Here is a 16,526-nt window from a genome sequence, read left to right on the forward strand (position 1 = left end):
ATTTAGATCCCATTAATCTTTAGGTGAAAATAAAACGGGGTTACAGATCCTATTGCGGAAATTGAAACCCTAAGTTTTGTTTTTAGTAATATATTCTAAAGGTTCAAAGATGAAGAGAGAACTTGGCAACAATGGACTTCCATCAACCATTTAACGCATTCATTCCCTTTATTGTCCCTTATTAATGTCAAAGGTTCGATGATAGCATGTGGAAGCTAACATTTTTTAAAAATACTCATTTACCCAAAAGTAGTGCGTATTTTTCATTAGTTACCTGACGTTATAGCAGGTATAATAAAGCAAATTTCAAGTTTCTGAGAATTATAACTTTAAATAATAAAATTTGAACCAATATTAAAAATCATGAAAAACCCAAATTCCCGGACCACCCTAGAAATTTTCCAGAAAACTAGACCAAAAAAATATTCATTTTTTAAAATAATTTAAATTTAAAAAAATCTCCCGTTCTCTCCCTTCTCTAGTGAAAATTGATAGCAAGTTGAACGAAAATTAGGCAATCGTCGGAGTACGCACAACTTGACAAAATTGGACTTCAGTCAAACATTTAACGCCTTTTCTTTATTGTCGCTCATTCAGGAAGAACGAGGCAGTCAATTTTTCGTAGATAACATGTAGAGCTCGTCATTGTTTGACCATATGTGCACGGGAGAGAGAGTGCAACTTGGCAACAAAGGACATCAGTCAAACATTTAGGGTCTTTTCGTTATTGTCGCTTATGTATGTATAAAGAGCCGGTTAAAGGTTCGAAGTTAAAATGTAGATTGCGCCGTTATTTAAAAAATGCCTACACTGGAGAGAGAGTGCAACTTGACAACATTGGCTATCAGTCAAACATTTAAGGTCTTTTCTTTACTGTCGCTTATGCATGTGGAATGTAGAGCAGGACCGTTATTTAAAAACATGCACGTAGAATGAGCTTGTTAAAGGTTCGAAGATTAAAAAAAAAAACAACGGGACGGATAAAAATAATTTAATTCGCGAAGTAGGCGTTAGAATTCGGTTCGGAACACGTCAAGAAGGTCCTTCAGGACGCGTTTTTGGGCGTCGGTCAGGTTTCCGGTCGTGCGCAGGTTGTCCAGGTAACAAGACGCGGAAAACAGCTCGCTGGACTTTTCGGGCACCAGTCTGTCGAGCACGCGGCGCGCGTGACCCTTAAATACCTCGAGGTACAGCCTCAGCAACTCTTCCAATGCGACCAAATCGTCGACGGTCAGAACGACGGTCAGGTGGGCCAGTCCGATGCACAGCTACAATAATAAATAATAAAAGGTCAAAATTATCAACTATTTTCTACATTATTACTTTTTGAATCGTATTTTTAAAAAATCGAACACAATAAGTTAGGTGCAAAACATGGGGTTCCACAAGGATCTGTCCTAGGGCTACTTTTCTTCATTGGATTGGAAGAATGAACTTATGGGCGCTTGAGCTAAAGGCTCAGCCTTGGTTTTGGTGTAACAATTTACGCGATAACGCGATAATCTTAATTGGAAAATTGAAAAACACCTTAGTATGGACGTCCTATTTTGCATTGTTCCGTTCTAAATTATGCAGTTACACCATCGGTAAATTCTAGCCACGCATTAGGGTCTTTAGACTCCAAAAAAGAGCGATTAGAATTCCATTACCTCTATTGAACTCGAGTTATCGCGGATCATGCCGACGTTATTGTTCCGGTCTTCGAATGATGCAAGACAAAGTATATTCTACAATCACACATTCACAACTTTTCTACAAGAAACTCTCCGTTTTCTGCGTGCACCTCGTTATCGTTTAAGTAAAATTAAAAATAGATCTAATTCGATAACTATAATATCTCCATATATACGAGGTGTGTTCAAAAAGTAAGGTGTCTTTAAATTTTTATCAAAAACTATTTACGGTGCATACTCCCTATAGCGAAATACTTTGTACTACGAACAAAATTTGTTGTCCTATTAGGTCTAAATACAAAGCTGTGTACTAATCCACTCTGTATAACGGAGTTCTCACTCTCTATACCGAAATAAAAAGGGCACATCGGGTAACAAAGTAAGGAATGTAGGCCGACTTGTAATTAATATAATCTCTTACCTTCTCAGAATTCCTTACCCTAATAATCTAATTACCGAGAACCTGGTCGTCCTGGTAATAAGCGATTATGTTAATGCCTTTATCGGTATATATAAAAGCACACCATTGTTTCAATCAGTTCTAATTTGACTTAGCGAGTACGGCGAGCATGGCGAGTAAGCGAAAAATTTTATCTCTAGGTGATAAAGGTGCTTTAATTCGGGAAATAGAACGGGGAGAAAAGAAAAGTGATGTGGGACGTCGATACGGACTTACACCGTCGACTGTATTCACGATTCGGAAGCGCAAAGGAAAAATTATTCACGCTGAAGCGGCAGGCAGTAAAAAACTAAGTAAGCCAACAGTGGTTCCAACAGCAACGTCTTAAAAATGTACCACTCTCTGGCGCTATCGTAAAACTAAAAGCAGAAAAGTTTGTTGAATAGCTTGGCATTATCGATTTCAAGGCTTCGGAAGGATACTTGGGGAAATTCAAACAGAGACATAGTATAAATTATGATGTCGACAGAAACGTCACTAACGATTGGCTGGAGAAGACGTGGCCAAAACTATCAGAAAAGTACCCTGTTGACGACGTAATAAAAAGTATTAAGAGTCGATACAGGAAAAACATTTTAATGAAAATGATCGAGCCCAAAGGCAAATTTTCCATTAACACAACACTCCTATCGTCATGCAGGACTTATTACTGAGACAGAATGCGGAAAATGATCAGCCACTAAGGGAGTGGATAAAGCAGTTTTAAAGAACAATTACGTTTACAAGTGAGGAATTGCAAGATTTTATGGTGATAGATCGGGATTTGCATACAACAGCAGACTTGACAGAGGAAGCCATATTACAACAAACAAGAAAGGCTGAGGAAGAAAGAGATGAAGAAATTGATCGGGGAGCACCAATATTCAACAAGCCCTATATTCAGTTAAGCTGCTAGAGAATTTTGTTATATATCATGGGAAAGATGCCCCTCTCGAAGAAATGGTGAAAATATGAGCCAAAGAACGAGATGGGTATTGGCATACTAAAAAAATTCAAAAGAAAATGACCGATTTTTTGAAACATTAAATGTAGTTCTTAAATGTTTATATAAAATGTTCCTATGTAGATGTTAAAATATGTATATAAAATAATTAAATATTACAGAACACATATGCGTATTGTTATTTTTCAAGTGCCTATAACTCTTCATAACGAAGAAAAAGCAGTCCCTTCAATTTCGCTCTATAGAGTTTCGACTGTATATCGAAGATTGAATGTACCCATTTGCAAAATTCGCCTTGCTTTTTGAATGCACTACGTATATATATTTATTTGCACAATCCGTAATCTTATATTATGTGGTGTCTCCACCAACTGCCTCACCTGTTCGATAAGGTGGTCCCTGTGCTTGTACTCACTGAAATCGTCCATGTTCTGCGAGTTTTCGAGCGCTTTCAACATGGACGCCCATACGGATACGTAAAACGGGCCGTAATGGGCGCGTTCCGGTGGCGACGCCAGCGCCACCGCGGCGTTGATCCTAACCTTGAAGTTTTTGAAGCCGACCACCAGGTCGGTCAGCGTCGCGAATACCGTCGGACGACAGGCAGCGCCGTCGAGCACGTCATAAAGGGCACGGTTTTTCAGCGCGTTGCCCAGCGCGTAGCACGCGTTCCACCTAACCTAAAAATAGAGCGAGACAGATGGAGCGTATAGAAAAATTTTTGCCCCGAAAGGTATTAGGACAGGACCATGGATATAAAGATTGGTCGGGTAAGTATTGCAAAATACGCTCAAGCTTATTAAATTTCGAAACTGTTACCTCATCAGGGCTAAGAGAAATTTTGTATGATTTCAAAAATAAAAGCACTAGGGGCCAGTTCGCTTCTCTAGGGAAAATTTCAAGTGAATTAAAAAGTATTGCCATAATAATAATTGTCCAAAAATCTCTCAACATCTTCGGTCCGTCAAAGATAAGATTCCATTTGAGATGCCAGGAGTTTCCAGCATTTCACGCATATGCGGCAAAGAATACATTGGAGAGACCGGACAAAAAATATCCACTAGGCTCACCAGGTCACCAATTTGAGAATCAGTCATCCGAGACAGTATTCATACCCCTCATTAGCCCCCCCCCCCCCCCGTTTCAGTCAAGCTCTGGAAGCCAACAAGATGATTGGCGAAACGTCAGCAATTTCGACTAAGCAAAAACCGACGCAAGATGGAACAGTTAAAATAAATAGCAAAGTGTTAATAATAGCAATATGACATATTTAATTAAAAAAAATAATAATTGCACACTATATTTAATAAAATCGAGCATTTTCAATTAAATATGATCCAAACATATTCGTTTATTAATTAAAATTTTATCAAACCTTATCGAACAGATCTTATAAAAAGTATTACATTGGCCTGTGGAAGTTAGTAAGAGTTAACCTATCTCGTCTTACCTTCGAATTGGAGCCGCTGCTGCAATTCTTGACCAGGGACGTCAGGGCACGCTCGCACGCGCCCCTAAAGTCGGCGCGAAGCGCGAGCCTCGCGTCCACCAGCTGGAGCAGGTTCCCGATCGCCCGGACCACGTTCGTACGGATTTTCTCGTTGTCCGACGCGCATCGCACCCCCACCTCGAGCAGTTTGAGGAGCAGGACGTCGGGCAACGTCTCGGCGCCGTCGTCCGATTTGCTGGAAAACGAATCGGAAATCGAACGTCCGAGATGGTAGCAAAACGTCGAAAAGTTGCTGCATGGATCATAGATAAATAAACAGAAATATTAGTTTATAAACAATTAATTTAATTAATAATTTAATATGTTCTAGTTGCTCAAAAAACACTTTTCCACGTTTAGCGTCGCATTTTATAGTGTTTTTTAATCCTTTGTAGGTAGTTGTGTACAGGAACAAAATGTCAAGCATCAGGAAACGTGGAAGAGAATGGTGTACTCATTTTAAGGAAGGGACAACACAACAAGACAGGAATTTTAAGAATTGCGTGAGAAAAGCGTGTACAAGAAAGAAAGGAGACCGAAAGAACTTGCGACAAGATGAAGAAATTATTAGTATTAAAACTGCCTTACTAGTGTCCTTCAACTCAGTATGTACCTCTATGCAGAGGTGGAGGCGATCGAATATACCTGCAGAACTAGAAGATTTAAGTTCTGGAAAAAAGTGAGTCGCCTAGATATTAGTTTCTCGCAAGCCAAATTGCCAGGTGCAACTGCTATTGTTTCGGTAGGCAGCCTCTATCTTTCTATACAGAAGTCACCAGTAAATATTAAATAATAATTAACTAATATATACCGGGTGACACAATAAAGTGGGAAACTATAACTTAATATTTTGTTTTTATAAAAATATATTTACATATCTGTTTTTTCCTTCCTGTGATATTATTATTTAACGTATTTTGAATTTTTTTGTGTCAAAATGTTACAAAAAAGGTACCGGTTTTAAAAAGTTTTTGTTCCCAATAGGGTGCTATTTAAAAAAATAACGGTCGTAGAAAAAGTATAGTATACAACACGTTCGGTAAACTTTTTAACTCACTCGTTTATTAAACACTCGCTCCGCTCGTGTCAAATAAACTCGTGAGTCAAATGCCGTTTACCGCACTTGTTGCATAATATACTATTATAATGGCCACAGCCTCCTAGACACAATTTTACACAAAATATATGTTGCGAAATTTAAAATTCGAAAATTCCTGTCGTTTCCGCTCAAACCGGAAGTGTAAGCATTGACTACATATTGTTAAAAAATGGACATTCAGCCTATATTAAGCCATCCAAATTTGAAATCTCTATTTCAAGCCGTTCAAAAGTTATATTGTTCCCACTTTCTTGTGTCACCCTGTATATCAACATTATTTAAGGTGCTCAATTAATACATTTGACATTTATTAATAACAAAATTGGTAACTCCTAAGAAGGTAGAGGTTACCTTGCTCATAAAAACACAAAATGTTATTCTTACAGGCTTTTACTAGGTCAACGATGCAGATTTTCAAGTACTTTTGTATAATTAATGCGCTATAGGGTAAGTTTTGGATTCCATGGTATTTGTTTTTTTTTTTTCGTCTGGAATCTACAGATCCGTGCCCTATTCCTCATTAATTATGGACCACTCCATATAGATTAAAATTAACAGTTCAGGTTTTTGGTGTGTATCGCTCATTTAACATTTTTTAAGCTTCATCATAAAAATAACAAGTTCTAGATAAGTGAAAATTTTTATTTGATGCGCGCCCCACAGTGCCTTATCCAAGTAAAAACCTGTAGGAAAAACATTTCATATTTTTATGACAAAGTAAACTCCGTCTACCTTTGAATTGAGGGTGTGTTTTTTTTTCACATTATGATTGCCCCATTTAAAATTGTGTTGTGACGCTACTGATCCAGGTATTACAACGAGACGAAGGAGATGATAAGTGGTACCGTACCAAGATTTTTAGATGGAACATCGTATATTTTTATTCAGATATCAATTCTAGGACAAAAAACAAGGTCACTTGCTGGCAATATTAGGTATGTTTTAAATAGCAAATACTCCAGATATACGAATAAACCTATTGCTAACAATACAGGGTGTCCATCAATACGAGGAGATTTTGAGAAAAATCGACTCTATACTACACACTTTAACAGATTTAATGAAACTTCAGAATTCATATTTAAAGAAACATTTAATTGTGTAATTATCTAGCTTGATTGAGAATACCAAATAACAAAATTAAATAATTAAAGTTTATAGGTTAACCAAAAAACTATAACTTATTTAAAATACAAATAAAATATATACTTACAAAAAACTAGATAACTATGAACTTTTTAAATAGAAATATGAAAATCAACAAAAACAAACAGAAATGTCAAATTTGCTTATACCTCAATCGTCAAAAAAAAAAGATTGTGATGTCATAGCCAACTACATTTTTAAACATTTTGATAAATCCTTATTGTCTTGATGCCGATGAATTAACACTTTTTAGTTTTTTTTTATATTTATTTATTCAAATTTTTTACCTTGATTAATCAGCCTATAAACTTTAATGATTAATTTTTTTATTAGATGTTTTTAATCAAGCTAAATGTTTCTTTAAATATGAATTCTGAAGTTTTATTAATCTGTATTGTTAGCAATGGGTTTTATTAGCATATTTGGAGTATTATATCTTTAAAAGAAGTAGGATCGTAGGATACTATTTGAAAAATACCTAATATTGCGTGACCTAATGTGTGCAACTTTAAATATGGAATATCTCAAAAAGTAAGTAAAATTTAAACATAAGATAAATTATATATTAACCTTATTTTTTATCTTGGAATTGATATCTGATAAAAATATTTGAAAATCTTGAGGCTTTGTTAATTGAATTCGGCAAAACGGCACCACCTATTTGGGATACCCTGTATAAGCTGAGGCGCATCTGTCAAACTTAGTCCGTGGTTAAATTTTCGTTGCAATACCTGCATCAGTAGCGTCACAACACAATTTTATATGGGGCAATCAAAATATGAAAAAAAAAAGACATAAACCCAATTTCTGTCTAAACTCTACGTTGCTTAAGAAAGCGATCTTTGTTTTAACCAAGAATTCGAAAAATGTCGAAATATACAGGGGGTTCCGTTTAAAATAACAAAAATGGTGTCGGAGGACACTTTTGGTTAGTTTGTAGGAAACTTTAGGTTTCCAGATCTCATAGTGGATCGTTTTATTTGGCACACGGTGTACATACTCGAGGTGAAGGACACTAGTGACGCACTTTCGGCATTTCTTAGATCATTTTAATATAATTTTAATTTCTTAACACCTACATGGTTTCTTACAAGTATTATTCATACTAATAATTTCTTTACTATGTCTCAACTTCTTTCTTATACGCGCTTCTCTCAAATTTCCCGTCCTCCAAGTGTTCATTGGCGTGTTGTGATGAACGAATGAATACAGCATTCTCTGCCCCCTTTTCTGATGCTTGACATTTTGTTCTGTTTATTTACCACACTGTTACGTATAATGTTGTTCGCATTCGTAATTCGTAACTTTTCGACACTTTGATGTACAGGATATCAGAAGTTGGCGAAACGCCATCGTACCTGTTCAAAACGAGGGCGTCGCTCAAGTTGCCCAGCGACCACGAAGCCTTAATCTTAACCGTCAGGTTGTCGTCCGTGAGAGCCTGGTGGATAACCGCGGCGGTGTCTTCGACAAAACCCGGATCGCTTCTCAGAGAAGGGTACAACACGCATATGGCGAGGGCACGCACTGCGGCACCCTTACAATATTTATTTTTTTACCAACGTTCCAACCGCCCGATATAAAATAAGATTCACGTAAACAAAATTAAATAGATAGATAAAGACTGAACGTCCTAGTACGACAAACGTTGGTTTTCCCAAATATTAATATTAATACAGAAGACGACACGACAGTAACAAAACGTATAACAGTAGCGAGGCATCAACACATTGCTACGAATATTCTTATTTATCAAAATAAATAAGAACTACAAATTCAGATTTTCACGAAATTATATATATTCCAATGACAATTGTTTCGACAAAACCGTGTCTTTATCAAATGTAATATTTACAAACTACCGGCTACTATATATACCGAAAAATGACAGTAAAACCATAATTAATGTTGTTGTGAGAATTTAAGTTCAATAAAGGAGAGGTATTTAAATCTAATTGATCGTTAAGCGATACATTTCAATGTTTCATTTTGTTAATCTCCATGGCTTAAAATAAATTTAATTTACTACTCTTTGTGGCTGTATGTAAAATGTCAAAATTGTCGTCAAAAATTCGTTTTTCTGTGTTTAAGTGTGTAGCATAATTAGAATCTAGACTTGCATTGAAGCGGCTTTTACTTGATGAAAATCCATTTAAAATAGTTAAATAAGAACAGATTTTCACATAAATATATTTAAATGACAGCCGTTTCGGCAACACCGTGCCTTTATCAAATGAATTTGATAAAGGCATTTTTTTTTGCAAATTTTGGTATAAAATCTGTGTAGAACTTAAAATATTTACGAATTTTGTTGAGAGTTTGACTGCTGGAGCTGTTACATAAAACACGACTGGCCTAATCGGCATGGATTCATAATTGTTAAAAAATACTTATCTTTGTCACTAAATAGTGTGGAGTTAGTAATTACTTCCTTGACTTGTCTCGTGTGTTTGATACATTGGAAAAGTTCTGGTTTAAGAAAATTGATGGTTTCTTAAATATATTCTGGGAGATCGATAGCTATATCTGCACGTGTAAATATTATGTTATTTTCAGAAGCTTTGTAGTTGACAGTTTTTACTAGTGACATTTCGGCAATTTCTTGGTGTTTGTTATTATCTATTAATTGAGATTTTATTATATTCGCTAATACATGTAACTAATAAAATCCTTCAAAAAAGCGTTAATATGGTTTATTAGACTCCCCAGTATCTAGACAACGCGTATGATGTGTATACGGGTTTATATTTTGTGGACAATTCTGGTGTTGGTGCTGCACAGTGCCCAATTATCATATTGCCAGAGTTCTCCGAGAGTTAACGACTCCTGTGAAGGATTAATGCAGCTTCATACTTTTTAGAGCACTCTATATTATCTTTAACCAATCTTTACCCATTACAAATCCTAATACGTCGCGAGTCAACGATTGTTTTTTCCGAGACAGAAACCAGGGACCAAAAATAAAATAACGCGCTATACAGTGTGTCCAAGATAAGGATGCACAGCATGGGGATCTCGGAAACTATAAGAGATACAGTGTCGGTTAAATTAGACAAAAGTTGCGCATTTTGATACCGAACAAGATCCCGTTTTACAAATTTGAAAATTTCAAGCCGTTCCGGAAATATCCGAGAAAAACCGAAATATTGCGATTTCGTTTTTATTATTTTTTAAAGCTATTTGAAAAGATATGAAAAAACGGAAAACACTTTTCCATTGGCACTTTTTAATCTCTCCAAATTGACGTTAACAAATTTTCATTACAGCGTTTCGATTCCATGGAAACACCATCAACTTTGATTTTTCTTATGGGACGGAAAAAAAGTACACACAGTATTAGGTTGTGCTTTTCATTGCGAATTCAACGATGTACGATACAATATGGTTACTTATGTTTTTATCCAGAAAAATGGATTTTTAATACATTTCAGCATTTAAATGGAGTAGGCCATGACAAAATGACATCCAGTCAATTTCAATGACACATTAATGTTATTTGTCTTGGTTATCAGTCGATCATAAGTTTATTCCTTTAGTTATTGTTTTTGTATTTTTATTGTTGTTGTCTTTTTCTAATTTATTTTGTTCTACCATGGAGGGAGGTAATTTTACAAACGAAGAAAAATGTGATATGCTGTCTTGCTACATCTGATGCCAAAGAAATTGTGTGGAAGCCGAGCGTAGGTATTCTAACAAATACCCAGAGCGGAGACAACCTGACAAGAGTATTTTTCGGCGTTTGTTATTTAATCTGAAAGAATATGGATCATTTAAGAAGCCTGCATTATCCCGACAAAAACCTTCCAATGAAGAAAACCAATACATTGTTCTACAATCTGTTATCGAAAATCCACAAACTTCTACCAGAGAAATTGAAGACCAGAATGGGGTAGCTAAATCTACAGCTCAGTTTATTTTAAGGAAAAATGAATTTAAGCCTTACAAATTCAGAATATGTCAAGGATTAAAACCGGGTGACGACGAACGACGTAGACATTTTTGTGAGTGGTATACCAGGATGTGTGATGAGAGTTTTAATTTTCCATATAAAGTGATTTGGTCTGATGAAAGTATGGTGACCAATAACGGTATTTATAACAGGCGCAATACACACTATTGGTCGCAACAAAATCCACGTGTTAATAGACTATCCAGACATCAAGTTCGCTTTGGGTTTAATATTTGGTGTGGGATTTTTGGTAGCAAGATTATAGGCCCTATTTTCTATAATAATTCCTTAACTTCCGAGCGGTACCTTGACATCTTGAGGCACGATTTAGAAGATGCCTTAGATGATTTACCGCTAGGCGCTGTGCAAGGCTGCTGGTTCCAACAAGATGGTGCCCCAGCCCATAACTCCAGAGAAGTTCGCCAATATTTAACTGAACGGTTTGATGGAAAATACATTGGGACTTACAGTGAAACACCTTGGCCTCCAAGGTCCCCGGACTTAACTCCCTTGGACTTTTTCTTATGGGGCTACATAAAAAATGAGGTATTCAAAGAATGTTTTGACAACGAGGAACAATTACGTCAATCAGTACGAGCAGCGTTTAATAAAATTACTCCTGAAATGTTAAGTCGTGTTTTGGAGTCTACCGTGAGACGGGCGTACTTATGCCTAGAAAATGGAGGTCATTTATTCGAAAATTTGTTATAGAATTTGTTTTTCATTAACTTGTTGGATTTAGTTGTTATGTTAAATGAACAGTTAGAGTTAGTAAATAAATAAACACATTAACTCGAACTTGTCAACCATTTTCTTTTGCCTTTCATCGTTCGGATCTCATGGCCTACTACAATAAAATACTAGAAATGTATTAAAAAGCCATTTTTCTGGATAAAAACATAAGTAACCGTATTGTATCGTACATCGTTGAATTCGCAATGAAAAGCACAACCTAATACTGTGTGTACTTTTTTTCCGTCCCATAAGAAAAATCAAAGTTGATGGTGGTTCCATGGAATCGAAACGCTGTAATGAAAATTTGTTAACGTCAATTTGGAGAGATTAAAAAGTGCCAATGGAAAAGTGTTTTCCGTTTTTTCATATCTTTTCAAATAGCTTTAAAAAATAATAAAAACGAAATCGCAATATTTCGGTTTTTCTCGGATATTTCCGGAACGGCTTGGAATTTTCAAATTTGTAAAACGGGATCTTGTTCGGTATCAAAATGCGCAACTTTTGTCTAATTTAACCGACACTGTATCTCTTATAGTTTCCGAGATCCCCATGCTGTGCATCCTTATCTTGGACACACTGTATACTAATCTTCTGGATTCCTCCTGCGACGGATCTTGAGGACGCAGGAGAAATCCACAAGATTTGTAAATAGCGTTACAGTAGCTTGTGAAAAATTGTTTAAAAAAAAATCTAACCTTGACCGTTCCGTCTTCGTCTTTGGCGCAAGCGAATAACACCGTGACGCACAAGATTTGCCTGCTGCGAGGCAGATGATTAAACACGAGAGGACCGACGCTGCCCAAGCAGTCGCAGCCGACGGCGCGTAGATTCGCGTGGGTCTCGTCCTGTAGGAGTGAAATAAGCGGACCCGCGAGCAGCGGTTCCCAAAATTGGAGGCGACGTTCGACGGCCCCAAAATTCGGTTCCGGGTCTGCAAGAACAGGTGAAACGGCGATCTAGCACGGCATTACTCCTTGATATGATTTTCTGACAAGTTTCTGCAAGGTTCCTGTTTCCTCGACGCCTTCCATAGAATTTATTTTTTTATTTCCTTATTTAGAATAGTTTACTGTTATAGGACAGTGGCAAAGAAATCTGTGTCTGAGTCCATCTTGGTGCATCATGGGGTATGGGCTGTTCATAAATATAAGAAAATGACCAATTACTTTTGAATGGGATTATCCAAGGGTTGTCATTAACATACAATGCAACAAGATTATTACCTAAAGTTTCGGAATTTAAATTCAGGTAAAATTGTGGTCCGTAATAGAAAATAATTTTATACCTACCTGTGTTTAATACTCTTTGGTTTGGTATACTACTTAGTTTAAGTTTATTAGTAATCATTCTTATTTCGTGTGTAATACAGCGTGTGTTGAATTGTGTGCGAATTATGCAAAATATGTACGAGTCTAGGAGATGCTCCCGCCCAAATGTGGAAAACACTATTCTATTGAGACTAAGGAAGTTATAAACAATGTTTGTTTGACTCTCATTGAAAGTGGTGCCAGCAAGCAAGCATCTTTAGAAGAAACGGCCACATTGACGAAAATTCCCACATGGAAAATTGTGAATAATCCCATTTCAGCAAGGAAAAAAAGAAGCGACGCTGACATTTTCTCGAGTGTAGATGAAAGTGATCAAGATATAACACGGCGTAAAATTTACCAGTTAGACGAGAAACAAAGCGTGCCTACATTAGATATCTTAATTAGGAGGCTTGAAAAAGATGAAACCGGTGTTAAATGTGACAGAACCACTTTATGGAAGTGTATGTGAATAATTTTAAGTAATTTAAATAGGTAATAAACATAATTTGTAATTTTATTTTAATTAAATAAAAATAAAAAAATAATTAAATTCTAAGCAAAGTACAGTTAGTCACTGTATTATATGTATGAACAGACTTTACCCGACTGGACCCGGCTTAATAATAAACATAAAACAAAGTATTGAAGAAACGACGATACCGACCGACACGTTGCATCGCTTGTCCGATAAAATCCACCGTCCGCCCTGCGTGCAGCCTGATGTCCCCGTACTTGTCCGCCAGGGCCTTGGCGAGGACGGCGGCGATGGCCGCCAGATGGGGCGCCGTCAACTGCGCGAAATAGTTTTGGGTCATCGCGGAGATCACCTGGAGCGACTCCAGCTTGACGGGGGCGGGCACGACCTGCTCGTCCGCCTCCAAGTTGGCGAGACATCGCTTCAGGAGCCACGGCGTCGTCCCGCCTTCTTCGACGTCGCCGTCATCGTCGGAAAACTCGGCGAATTCGAAAGCGTCGGCGTCGACTACGATGCCGTCGACGCCGACGTCGGTGTGACGCGAGTCGACGCCCCGTACGACGACTCTCAACGTTTCGGGAATGGTAGGCTCTGACGTCAGCACGCAACCCATCACGATCAGCGCGAGCACCTGCACAGACGTGTCCTTGTGGTACACGTGCGCGCGCACGTTCCGTGCCAGTTTCGCGATCATTCCGGGCGCCATTTTGTGATAGGGCGTCGACTGGACCAGCGCGGCGACGCACTTCAGCGCCTGCGTCAGTACCGGCACCGAGACGTCGCTAAGGGCGAGGTTCAGCGTCCGATGAAGGTCGGACAAGGTCACGCCGAGGGCGACCGAGTACGGCGTGAACGATCCGCCCCTCGCGCTTGAAAATATCGATCGAATAATTAAAAAGGAGCCGGACACGCGTCTTAACGATATTTTTCACACTATACGGATATATGGTTGCGTATGTATACTTCGACCAGAAATATATGTGATTTTACAACCGACCCCGTGATTAACCTTGCCTACTCTTTAGACCCTTACACGTAACCATTCCAGGACCGTCCTAGGAATTGATCTACCTATACTAACAAGATTGCTTTTTTCATATGGATTTTTTCAAATATCTCGAACAGCGTATGTGATAGACGAAAACCGTAAATACAAAAATCGTTACTCTTGATACGGCCTAGAACACTGTTTGAACCGATTGGCCATATGTTTTACGAATTTATTCCAAAAGAGTACAACTTTCACGGTCTTGAATATAATCCAAAAAATGCCTAAAATAAAAGTCATAGCCCGGGGTCTTTAAATAATCCTTAGGCAAATACACGAAATAAAAACCCAGGGGTACCGATCAATTAATGTATGGTGTGGGTCCAATATTTATAGATCAAAAGTTAACTGGAGATCATTATTTGCAACTCTTAGAGCACCAAATAAAACAATATATAGAAGATGCTAAAAAAAATACCTGTATTCCGCGTGGCACAAATACGCCTTGGCCATGTTGAGCAGCTGGAGGAGGACGTTCAACGCGGCGATCCGACACTTGCCCGAGGGATCCTTCAGGATGCACATGGTCAATGTGTGGGGCCCGCCGTTCATTAGGCAGGCCCAGTACGAGAACATGACGGGTTTGTCGGTACGCTACGGAAACTGTCATCGTTTCGCCAACACCGACTGCCGAATTTCACTCACCCCGACCGCGTGGTACAACAAACTGAGGGCGGCGCACCGTATTTGCGCGTTCCTGCGACTGAAGTTCGCGAATCGACCACCTTCGCAGTCCGAGACATCGGAATCACTCGTCCTCGCGCCCCTGAAACAGTTCAACCATTAAACGACGCCTTTTCAAACGCGAATAAACCTACTGGTCGACGTCGTGGCGCAACGAAACGTTGGCGGGCCTGTAGGCCCCCGGCTGCCCGTCGAGTTTACGCTCCTTCTTGTCTACAGATGCGCGGTGCTTCCGTTGCTTCGTCACTTTTCCCCCCTTTTTCTCGCGTGCCGCCGTCGTCGAAATTTCCGGCACGCTGAACCCGGACGGCAACAGCCGCGCGGGTTCGACGAAGCCGACGTCCTTGAGGCCGAACACCATGTAGCTCTTTGCGATGCCCAAAACTAGTCCGAGGTCGTCGCGTAAATAGTCGGGATGGCGCGCGATCACGTCCCGCAGGCCGGTCAAGCAGACCTCGGCGACCTGAAAGCGACCGGAAGGACGTCCCGCGTCCGAATCCCGACTTACCCTAACCTCAAAATCCAACGATTTGGTCGCGTCGCTCAGGTGACGGCAAAAAACGTCGGCGCACCTGCGGTAATTCGACGATGAGCGGTCGTCTAAGGCAAGGACGCACGCTCCGAGACATTCCAGCGCCGCCAGTGAGACCCGCTCGCGCGGAGTCCCCTGATGGTGCAGGAACGCGCTCACTTCCCTGATTACGCCGTCAATCAGCGAGGTATTCGGGGCGGCGCTCCGCGCGAGCGACTCCAACGCGGCCAAAATGTCGCCCGCGACCTCGCCGTCGTTAGCTCTCAGGGCCCGAAGGCCCCACTGAACCGACACGGTCAACGTCCTGCCCTCGATGTTGACGTTTTGCAACTTTATCACGTTTACCACGAACTTGCAGCATTTCGCGATCAGCGGACCGTCGTCGGGCGGCACGTAGTTGCACAGCTGATTCACCAGCAGCACGGCTTTCTATAAACATACCCAGTAAATACACCAACTCTCGATCGGGTTACATTTACCGTCGGGTTTTTCACCACGCTGTCCAGGTAATTAAGAGAATTTAACCCATCGAGCGTATTGGAGATTATATTCCTGTCAACCTCGGTGCGACCCGATTGCAATTGTTCGATCTTTAAACAAAGATTATTAAATATATCCGCCGTCTTCATAATCCCATTTGACAGTTTGGTGGTTGAGGAAATGGCTTTATTTTCTTCTAATTAAGTACCCCTTCCGGGGACATTCGTCCATTTCCGACGAAACCTACATATTTCACGCTAACTGCGGGAAACCAAGCAGATTCCAAATATAAAGGCTTTACGTCTTATAAGGACTTCGTACAAAACTTGAAAGTTATTCCAATGTCTTGCAGAGTTAAAAAGGAATGCATGCAAATCACCTAGCCAAATGACATATACGCGCACAGCGTTGCCGGACTGATATATTCAAAAAATTAGACAAACCAAAAAAAATCGACAAGATTTGAAATAATGCTCAAATAAAATGCGCAAACGCTTAGTTGT

The 16,526-nt window shown here is 39.2% G+C and overlaps 1 protein-coding gene across 1 annotated transcript; it reads right to left on the reverse strand.

Moving 5' to 3' along the window:
- Positions 1–976: 976 nt before the first annotated feature.
- LOC132700198 (HEAT repeat-containing protein 6) lies at positions 977–16,445 on the reverse strand. The gene is made up of 11 exons (XM_060667384.1): positions 16,023–16,445; positions 15,526–15,972; positions 15,146–15,474; positions 14,973–15,093; positions 14,746–14,921; positions 13,469–14,148; positions 12,190–12,425; positions 8,169–8,347; positions 4,527–4,761; positions 3,457–3,756; positions 977–1,268 (listed from the first exon to the last, which is right to left on the reverse strand). Exons 1-11 carry the CDS (start codon positions 16,170–16,172, stop codon positions 1,011–1,013), a joined length of 3,111 nt encoding a protein of 1,036 aa, XP_060523367.1. The 5' UTR covers positions 16,173–16,445; the 3' UTR covers positions 977–1,010.
- Between the last annotated feature and the right edge of the window lie 81 nt (positions 16,446–16,526).

Source organism: Cylas formicarius, unplaced genomic scaffold (assembly GCF_029955315.1).
Source record: "Cylas formicarius isolate icCylForm1 unplaced genomic scaffold, icCylForm1.1 PGA_scaffold_3__17_contigs__length_32017465, whole genome shotgun sequence".
NCBI classification, from domain to species: domain Eukaryota; kingdom Metazoa; phylum Arthropoda; class Insecta; order Coleoptera; family Brentidae; genus Cylas; species Cylas formicarius.